An 11,011-nucleotide genomic window follows, 5' to 3' on the forward strand; every position below is an offset into this window, starting at 1 on the left:
AGTCTTGTTCAACAAATTTGGCCCAGAAGTTTACTGCATTAGCCTTGTTCACAACAGATGACCTATATTCTTAGGGCAAAATTCTTGATCCTCAAGTAAACAAAAAAAAGAATAAAAGAAAATACTTGTATTCTTTGGCTCCAATTTACTTTGGTTCCAACATTAGCCATGGCCCATGGACAAATTTAGATCATGTCTCACATAAAGAAAAGATGAAAGGAAACATACTATAAATAAGAAAGATATCATACTAATACAACCGGATAATTGCGACAAATTTCAAATCTATAAACTGCATTCGGATAGATGTAGCAACTGTACTGGACCGTTTTGGCCCAAATATTGAAAATGACTTTTAATATTTGAATAGATTGATGTCAAAAGAAGCCGACATTGAATCCACATAACAGAATGTAGATGCACATGCTTCATTCTTGGGGCATTAAGTGAACTTTTTCTCGTCTTACTAAGCATTGGTTGTCAGTAATTGTGGTGGCAGGAGATATCAGCTCTCCTTTTCGTTGCTTTCGTTGGCTTATCCATTCTCACTATAGGGGTAACAGATTTCTTGCAAAAAAGGGAGAAGGAGAAATTTGAGAAAGAAGAGGCGGATATAAACTTTGAGGAGGAGAAGGAGGAGAAAGGGAGCTGAAGTTGTTTAAAAAGAGGGTACAAGTTAAAAGTTTTAAAAAAAAATAAATATAGGTTAAATGGGGGCGACCAAATAGGACGCCCAGTGCAATTTTTACTTCATACTTCATTCTTGGATGATTGAAAACAGTCAATTGTGATTAGTTATTAAAACCTCAGAAATTTGATTCTTACTGAAATGAAAATAATTGCAATTGCAATTTTGAGCAATAATACATGATAAGTCACTCAATTTTTATCCCAAGGTATCTCTCGCATCTGACTGAGATATGTGGCGATTAAACAAGTACACACCATTCCTGATATTCAATCATTCTCTTGAAGCTTTACCAACAACACAGCCAGGGGAGGTAGCCTTTTATGTACAGGTTCATCTGAATTCATAATTTTAGACAAAATATAAACATATATGAAAAAACCAACTAAATTTGTAACAAATATTAAATCTGAACCCATAATTTAATAGTACAATGGGTTCAATGCTGAGAATCTTAAAAATTGAACCCATTAAATTTAAATCCGGGATCCATCCACGTACACAACTTATAAAATCTTATGAAAGTGATTGGTGCAAATCTCTCATACAGTTCAAAATTTATTTTTACATGCTCAGAATTAATATCATAAATTGCTACCATATTGGGAGCTAAGTCGATATCAAGAAGTTCATGTTTCACTTATGTTTTGAAACTTTTTGAGTATTTTTTCCTCACGAGAGAAAATAACCTCGACATATCTGGAGTTCTTTTGTTACGTTGATTAGAGCCGTTATAAATCTACAAAATAAAGTAGAAGTATGTCTTTTCAGAGCCTAACCATGTATACCACTACATTGTCTTCATTTGGAGTCTTCGAAACTATTTGATTGCAGGTACAAAGATACAGAACTTGCATAGCGCCACACAGTCAAGAGGTAAAATTTTCACATCGACAGTCAAGGATGTGCTAGTACCAATATCACGTTGAATTGGAATTCTAAATTCTCAACCTTAACCCAACCTTGAAAAGGTAGAGTTTCCAAGGATCTTTAGGTAGGAATAGAATATACAACCTCCATCTCATCCCGTGTGGAAAATAACTTTGATTAAAATACATCAACTTGACATTAGTCCCTACTAAAGCAACCACATATTTCACGAGCAATTTCATTATATTGACCATCAGCACAAACATTTAATTAGCGTAGGCTGCTTAAAGAGTATTACGGGAAAAGCTAACAACTAGACTTGCTACAGCACGGGGGAATTATCATTCTTTAGCTTTGACCCATGAAACAACAATGGCGTCAAAACTACCTTTAATTATATCCATGCAATTGCAAGTTCACAAGACTTTGTGATCAACCAATGCAAAATTCAAAGGTCTCAGCCACTAATAAACCAACAAGGTAAATATTCAATTCAAGTTTCAAAATAGTAAGGATATGCTAAACAATACCGCAAATTTCTGGAGAAAGATAAACATGGTTCAAAATGCCAAAATTGTTTTTCATAACAGACTACAAGGACACGGAAAACATTCCCACCATCTGCATTCCTGGAGTCACTGCCCGGATTAAGAGGATGCCTTCGCCTTTCTAGGAGCCAACTGTGTCTCAGGCTGCACCAGGAAAAAAAGTTTAGGCACATCTTAGGGACTTGCATGGCAAAGACAAATTGGAAATTTTTAATAGATATACAAAAAAAAGCTATATGCAGGTGAACATTACACAACATATTCAAGTAATAAAACAAACCCTGACGAACAATGGAATAGTTTACCTCCTTCTTGACAGATTCTTCCTTTTCAGATAATGTCAGCTCAACATGGCAGGGGTGAGACATGTAGGCTGCAAAGGGTCAACACGATAGGATCAAGATATCAATGACTAGATACAAGAAGAGCCAGTAAGAAAATAAGAGCTCTTACGGTTTATTCTTCCATGAGCTCGGTACGTGCGGCGCCTCTGTTTTTGTGCTTGGTTCACTTGGATGTGAGATATGAAAAGTGAATCCACATCCAAGCCTTTAACCTAAAGGAGTTCAAAGGAACAAAATTAGTTTAGGAAAAAAACAAAATATGATACACTTAAGGGGCAAGTACCACAAACAAAAAACTGAACAAAATTAAGGAAAAGACAAATCATAATCATTACCTCAGCATTGCTCTCAGCATTTTTGAGTAAATCCAGAATAATCTTTGCAGATTTGACTGGCCAGCGTCCTTGACCATTTGAATGGCGATGCTTTACCTGAGCAGTACGACCAACCCCACCACAAAAGCGTGTGAAAGGAATGGCTTGTTTGTGTGCAAGAACATCTTCCAGATATCTCTTGGCCTTGTCCAAAGGCATTTTCCTAAGTGCATGGGCTGTCTCTCGTGTATTCTGTAGTAGATAATAGAGAACAAACAACAAATCTCAGATGTTAAAAAGAAGTCCAACTTAGGGTGAAAAGGTTGTATTTGCGAACTGCTATGTTACAGAAGACATGCTTCAGCTCAAGGTCAGTGCTTGACCTGGGGTTTAACACCAAATACCTCATTAATTTCTTTTTCCCCTCTTTTTGATAAAAGACTTCAATAAAATTACAAATGTATATTGCTAAATCAGTCATATTTGCCGAAGTTCAATAAAAAGAAGGGAAGCTCATATTAAATACATCTGAAAGACCAAACTAGTTAAATGTCAACCAGAATGGCAAAGACTCGGTAACAAATAGCCGAAGCAAAAACAATCCAAAAACAATGAAAATCCCAGGTAACCACCTCTGACCAGAATAAATCACAGGTCCAAACAATAAGAGCAGACAGACCAATTTGTGTTGTCATGAATGATTGATAGAACCAGGCTTTGTTGCTTCCAGTGAACAAAATATTTGCAGATACTGATTAAAACATGCAACATAAGATTCTGAAGTGAAATAGTTCTAATATTACACATTAGGGAATCTGAAAATGTATGTTGGGTAAACTTAGCTAACATCTGCACAAAAAAAACTTAAAAGTGCAAAGTCACAGCAAACTGATCTGTGGATAGATGAACCTCTTGTACTAGAACAATTTGCAACTAGCAAAAGATTGGCAAAAGAAAACCTAAGAGACCAAGAGGTCATAATAGCAAGTGTTTCGAGAAGCCTCGTAAAGCAAAGGGCATAAAACTGCCTTTAAACATTATTTTGCACACAAGGCCATAGACATGTTTCTACCTCAAATTGAACTTCTCTCTTCCAAAATCAATCATATGGTACCATGCTTGTTTGGCATTCACTACTTGCAACAGATTAAGAGTTCATTCATATATCAATAGCAAGCACAGAGACATGCTTCAACAATCAAGGAGAAGTATTTTCTTCATATGAATCACTTCTTACCATGGGACCGACGCAACTTAAGACAAATATTGAACTTGTTAAATTTATATTCATCCATACCAGCGGTCACACATTTTGACAGACACCAAGACAAAGAGTCTAAACATGTACATCTTTTACCAATCCATAACAGTAACAGTTCAAATCATCAATCTTAAGGTGCAGAATAAACCAACAAAAGGAATAAAAAGAAGAAAAAATCATTGTAAACGTTAGTTTATGAATACGCTACCTTATTTAGTTACCATACACTGTGCTGAATGTGGGGTGAAGAAAGGGCCAGTTTTAAATACTTATTATCACGTGATAAATAAAAATTAATCTTCGTGGAATAAGGTACTACCAATTCTTATAACCCAATATGCACATACGGAAAAAAAAAACTGCAGCAATTATTTATGAAAAAGAGATCACGCACCTTAAAGTGAACTCTGAGACTCGCGCCCCTGGCTTTGCAGGCTGATGTAAGAACACGAACCAATCTCGAATTAAATTCAGGAAAGAATAAATAATGCAAAATCCAAAACATGAATGTACACAGAGATGAAAACATTGAATCTACACAACTTGTAAGCAAAATTTTGTTCAGTACTCACACTTGGTAGGGTTGTCGGGTTCCCTCGAATACTTCACCTACAATAACCAAAAGATTCACATATACAAAAACTTAACACTGAATTTGACAGGAAAACCAAAGGAATAGATCGTAGGCAAACGTTTTGATTTACCATGGCTGACGGCGATGCTGCTCTAATCCCCTTCTCCTGCTGCGGCTGGTAGAGGTCGCTTCTTCGTTACCAACTAGAGAGGAAATGAAGAGTAGGGTTTCAACTTAAATAGGAAGCTGATAGGGTTTTAGATTTCAATTGGGCTAGGCTCCAGCTTGGCCGGCCTGTTAGAGTAATGGGCCTCGCGGTTGTTTAGTTTATGCTCTTTTCTGTTTTTTCAAGTGATTTTTACATTCCTATGCCACATATGAAATCTTATTACCCTCAATGTTTAAGGTTTGATTTAATTACAAACCCGTATACCAAATTACCAATCCTATATCATATTTAATTAAGGGTCTAATTAATGGGCAGTTTTTACTCCTTAATTAAAGGTATCCATATATCCCATGTTTATCTATCCCCATAATTCCTAAGATATTCTCAACCACAAGATATTCAAGCATGTTAATTATTTAGTTCCATATCTTCCAATGGCCGATGTTCACTGAGCCTTGTTAACAAGTTCGAAGCAAAGAAGGCCTTTAACCCAAAGAGATCTTTACAGTCGACATCCAAGCATTTGATTTAAAGTTCGAAGCAAGATATTCTCTTCTTTCTGTTTCTCCATCTTTTCTTGTTTTTGTTTCTGCACGTCTTAGTTATTAGTAGCTGTATTATGGATCTTGAAACCCTATTTTTTTGGGGGATTTTTACATTACTATGCCACATAGGAAACCTTTTATAGTCAACATTTTTTTTCAATATAAATTGTAGTATAAATATAGTAATTTTGTAGATACTCTTAAAAACAATACAGCTTTATACAATACTTAAACTGATTTGTAGTTTATTTGTAGTTTTTTTGAAGAAATTTTGTAGGTCAAGAGAAAATTTTGTAGTCAACATTTTTTTCAACATAGATCGTAGTTTAATTGTAGTATAAATGTAGTAATTTTGTAGATATCCTTAAAAACAATACAACTTTATACAATACTAAAACTGATTTGTAGTTTATTTGTAGTTTTTTTGTAGAAATTTTGTAGATGAATAGAGAATTTTGTAGTCAACATTTTTTTTCAACATAGACCGGAGTTTAATTGTAGTATAAATGTATTAATTTTATAAATACCCTTAAAAACAATACTGCTTTATACATACTTAAATGATTTGTAGTTTATTTGTAGATAAATGTAGGAATTTTGTAGATATTAACATAAAATCAGACTTCCTCTTCTCCATTCCTTCTTCTTCTCCAAAAATACAGAGATGAGACCCATTTTTTATAATCAGATTTTTCCCATTCAATTGTAGCATGATTGGGATTTTGGACACGATTGAGTGCTGTTGTTGAGGTATTGTTCTATATTTTATTGTTTTTTTGATTTGTGTATTGAGAAAAAAAAAGATGAAGGACAGATTTGATTTCAGTTTGTTGAAGCTTTTAGTCTTTTTTTTTGAATTACGAAAAATATTCGGGAGAGATCAGATAAAGAATTTTGCGTTCAAATTTGAGCTGAAGATCGCTAAATCAATTAGGATATTCTTTTCCTGATTTTTAGCGCCCCATATTAGGAAGATTCAACTACTATTAATTACTAATTAATGAATGGTATAAAAATTGTAGAAAAACAGTGCATAGGGCGGGTAATTTAGATACTATGCACATATTTGGTAATAAGGTTTCATATATGGTATAGATAGGAAAAAATTCCTTTTTTCAATCGAAACTACTTCTACCAGATAAGGGTCTGCTTATCTACGTGTTATGGTAAATATCCAAAGTGCTTATAAGTTAAAATCAGCCATAAGTCATAGAGTCCGTTTGGATTAGCTGATTTGAAGTAGCTGATGCAGTATTTGATAAAAAAAAATGCTGATAAGCTCTTTTTCTGTTAAAATGACTTGAATTACCTTAGAACTGTTTACACCTATAAGGGCGTAATTTCTTCAAAATTTTAGATTCCAGATCGATTCAAATACAAAATATTACATTTGTCATTTTATTTTAAATACAACTGTGTTTAGATAAGATAACTTTTATGATAAATATAATTTATTTTATAATAAGCACATAATCATGAGTTATAATAATTAATAAATTGACAAAAGTTTCTAGTAAAAACTAAACCTAAATAAGACAAAATATTTGAAGAGAAACAAATATTGTCTTCATCACCACAACACTTAGAAAGCAATACATTTCCCACCAAAAATTTAATATGTCTTCATTTATTGCATACAGTTCAAAGATTAATACACAATCACATAGATACAAATATGCAAAGGAATAGAGAATTTACTTATCTTAAATAGTCAATGAGTACTGCAGACTTGAAGAGGCGGGGGGGATTGAGGGGGGGGGGGGGGGTAGGTTGAAATAATACTTGAGGCAGTGAGTTCGATGTAAGAGTTTTGTTCCAAAAAAAAAGAATATTTTAAGGATAAAATAGTAAAAATCTTGGTCAAACTTAAAGTGCTTATAAGCTAAAAATTCATACACTTGGGTGACCAGCTTATGACTTTTGGCTTATTTTTTACTTATAAGCACTTTTAACTTTACCAAACGCGTAGATAAGCCGAAAAGTGCTTATAAGCTAGTTTGACCAGCTTATAAGCTTAGCCAAATACCCTCATAAGCTGGTCACCCCAACTTATGGCTTTTCAGCTTATAAGCACTTTTAGTTTGACCAGCATTTTTACTAGTTTATCCTTAATAATATTTTATAATTCACAAAATACTTTTTTCAACATATATTTCTTGACTTTCTCTCACTTCCATATTCGTTGTTAATTCTTTTCTTTACAAAGAAATTTTTAATTTATAATTTTTTGAAAAAATTCTAGGGTATTTTAGTCATTTTAACAAAAGAATAGCTTATCAACACTTCTTAATCAAACACATCAACTGCTTATTATCAGTTTCAACACTTATATTCATACACGTAAATGCTTATTTTCAAAATAAGTTCCAGCACTTAAAAAAGCTTTTCACTACTTCAAGCTTACCAACTATTTACAATCAGCTAATCAAAAGGGGCTCTATGCCTATTTATAAGTAGCTTATAATAAAATTGGCTAATTCATAAAATTTTACTAATATTAGCCAAATATAATCAATATTAGCCAATTATCTATTTGTAGCCAAAAAATGGTCTTTTTTTAGTGTTATTAGAATAGATTGGGTACATCTTAAGGAGCTTAAATCTCACTTTTGGATGATTGGAGTTTTGAGGTGATTTGAATTGAAAATTCGAAGTAGAAGACGAACATGAAAAAATGATATGTGTATCACATATATATCAAATTTGTATCACATGTATATCTGTGTGTGAGATACATGCGTGATACATGTTTAATACATGTGTCGCAGAAAAATTTTCTAAACTCGATTTTAACTATGAATTACTAAATCAGTCCAAATCACCTCCAATCTTCCTCTAAATTTGTATATTGACTCATCTATGTGTTTACAATAATTTTCAACCATACCCAGTGAAAAAAGTCCCTTTTTGCTTAGAAGGAGGATCTATAGTGTTTCCACACTTCCCCTCCAGCGTGACTCGAACCCAGGACCTAACGATCGTGGGTGGAGGTGCTTATGCCAACTGAGCAAGCCTCACTTGTCCTTATTTGCTACCTTGTTTGCAAATAAATTTGGTGGAGAAAAATATAATTGCAACCACAAACAATTACAAAGTAAAAAGGATTTTTATTGATAAACATTGCGGGTTACAACTCTGTTTATCCCTTGATTCTTTCCTCCGATTTGTTATCCGTAATTCGAGGCCTTACCAGCGTATTTCTCGAATATAGCATGATATGCATCTCCCTAATGTATTTTTGATGATCAAGAAGCATGTCTTTTCATCACGACATTATTGTATGCCTTGATCCCTTTGTGAATATCCGAGAATTTATGGGATTCTCTGAGATGACCTCAATTTGCGAGATATATCTTTTTAAGGGATTATGTAAACCCTTTTTATAGGAATGACCTAGGGTTAGGATAGAGTGGCCTCCAAGTTAGGATTTTTTTAGAGTAACCTCCAAACAACCCTAATGGACTCCTAGAATTGCAAGAGTCCTCTCGTAGTATCTTAAATTTAAAATTTTGCTTGATCCATTAAAATTTTGATGTCTACAAATACCTCCTACTTCAAGTTTTGTCGGGTGTAGGCTTACCGAAACTTAAAAGACAAACTTGAAGTACCAATAAAGATAATATTTTTCTTCTTCTTGGTCGTTTCCTTTTTGAGATGGCCCGGTTCTCAAAATAATTTCAATCATAGTTGAAACATTTAATCAAGTAACTAAACAACTCCCTAGCACGTCACAATTTGCTTGACCATGTTTTTTACTAGAGAACTCACTTCAATCTCCTTATTGAATCAGGAGTCCCAAAGAAGGATACTGGATTGAGCCAACAAGATTCTGACTGCGTGATTTCAAATTGGCATAGAATTGATCTCTCTTGATTTGAATACCACAATATATGGTGTTTATTCTAATTCAAGACCATCTCACGAATTTAGTCTTGAATGAACTAATATTCTTTATCGTAACTTTTGTCAACTTAGAATTTCCCTTTTCACTAAATAGGAAAATTCTTGTACATTACGAAAGAGAACTGCAACTTCCCCAATTTTGTGAAAAGGACCATCGTCAAGTATCTATACAAGACCTTTGTTGAAGACTAATTTCAGTGTTCATTGTTGGTACAAAGTGCAACCACGAATGCATCCAAAATTGGAAAATGAAGCTTTTCTTTTTATATCTCTTTTCCTTCTATCTTACTGCTTCTTGAAGCTTTGCGTTTCAATTGCAGTGTTGACGCATACCCTTGCAATTTTGTTGCTTCGGTGAAGGATCACTTTGCGTGTTTATCCTTACAATTTTGTGGCTCTGACGAGGAACTACTTAGATAGAGAACAAGAGATATTGCCCCTAAAGATTGCGGTCATCATCCGTGATCTACCCTTTTTTGCCATCTCCAAGAAGGTAAAGTATTCAGATCTAGCATCGCGTGATGTCAATATGATTGAGATCGACAGGTGCGGTTGTAGTGACATCATTGCTTGGAACATCATTGCCCTTTGTGTAGACCATCACAATAGTTGACTTTGAAACTTGTAATTTTCAATTTGCACGAGGAAGAGGTGAAGGGCAGAAGTGGTCCCCCCTAGGCGTGTCAATTTGTTTGCAATAAATTTGTGCAGAAAAATAAAATTACAATCACAAACAACTATAAAGAAAAAATAATTTTATTGAAAAATATTGTAGGTTACAACTTTGTTTATCCCTTGATTCTTCCTTCCGATTTATTCAACGTGATTCGAGGGCTTTAATGGCGTATTTCTCGAACGCATAACTTTAAGCAAGACATATTTGACACGTCTTTGATCTCTTAATGAATATTCCAAGAGTTTCATGTAATTTCGGAGATCTCATATTTGATTTCTTTGTGCATATTCCGAGAGTTTATGAAATTGCTGGAATGACCTCAATTTTTTAGATATATCTTTTTAAGGGATTATGTAAACCCTTATTATAGGAGTGACCTAGGGTTAGGATATAGTGACCTCCAAGTTAGGATTTTTGAGAGTAGCTTCCAAGCAACCCCAATAGATTCCTAGAATTACAAGAGTCCTCTTGTAGTATCTTGAATTTAAAATTTTGCTTGATCCGTTAAAATTTCGATGTATACATACCTCATCCATGAAATTTCATTTCCGTCTTGTATCTAATGTTGCTAATCACGCCTAAAAATATGGAAGGAGATCTTTGCATGTGATTTTTGGATAGAAAGAACCTTGTTTATTTGGGTTTTAAATTTTATCACGTGTTTGGCTAGTTTTGCAATTCTATGATTAATGGCTAGAGATTGGTAAGTTGAGACTTATTTGGGACATTTCTTTAAAATCTCCTTTTTCAATCATAGCAAAGCATATACATTGGTAAATTAAAAGTTAATATGTTTTTTCAAATTATAAAGTTGATTAAAGTATATTAATTAGGGATGAATTGATTAATATTAATATTAAGTTACTATTCATTCTTATGAGTTTATTGTTGTTGTTTTGTATCCATGCTAAAATATTACTTACCCGTACTGGGTGTTTACACCAAACCAATAGATATATGACATGTATATCTATTGGTAAATTACATGCATTCTCATCTAATTAAATTAATTAACCATAATGAGTTAATATAGTTTGGTGTAAACACCCGGTGTGGGTAAGTATTTACATGCTAAAATATTACTTCAATCATTTAAGCATGGTAAATTACATGCATTCT

The 11,011-nt window shown here is 33.6% G+C and overlaps 1 protein-coding gene across 1 annotated transcript; it reads right to left on the minus strand.

Annotated features, from left to right (window-relative positions):
- On the minus strand, window positions 1,932–4,836 carry LOC109223612 (60S ribosomal protein L17-1-like). The gene is made up of 7 exons (XM_019387994.1): window positions 4,730–4,836; window positions 4,598–4,634; window positions 4,420–4,460; window positions 2,786–3,016; window positions 2,560–2,662; window positions 2,412–2,479; window positions 1,932–2,250 (listed from the first exon to the last, which is right to left on the minus strand). Exons 1-7 carry the CDS (start codon window positions 4,730–4,732, stop codon window positions 2,206–2,208), a joined length of 528 nt encoding a protein of 175 aa, XP_019243539.1. The 5' UTR covers window positions 4,733–4,836; the 3' UTR covers window positions 1,932–2,205.

The sequence above is a fragment of the Nicotiana attenuata genome, chromosome 3, assembly GCF_001879085.1.
Source record: "Nicotiana attenuata strain UT chromosome 3, NIATTr2, whole genome shotgun sequence".
NCBI lineage: Eukaryota > Viridiplantae > Streptophyta > Magnoliopsida > Solanales > Solanaceae > Nicotiana > Nicotiana attenuata.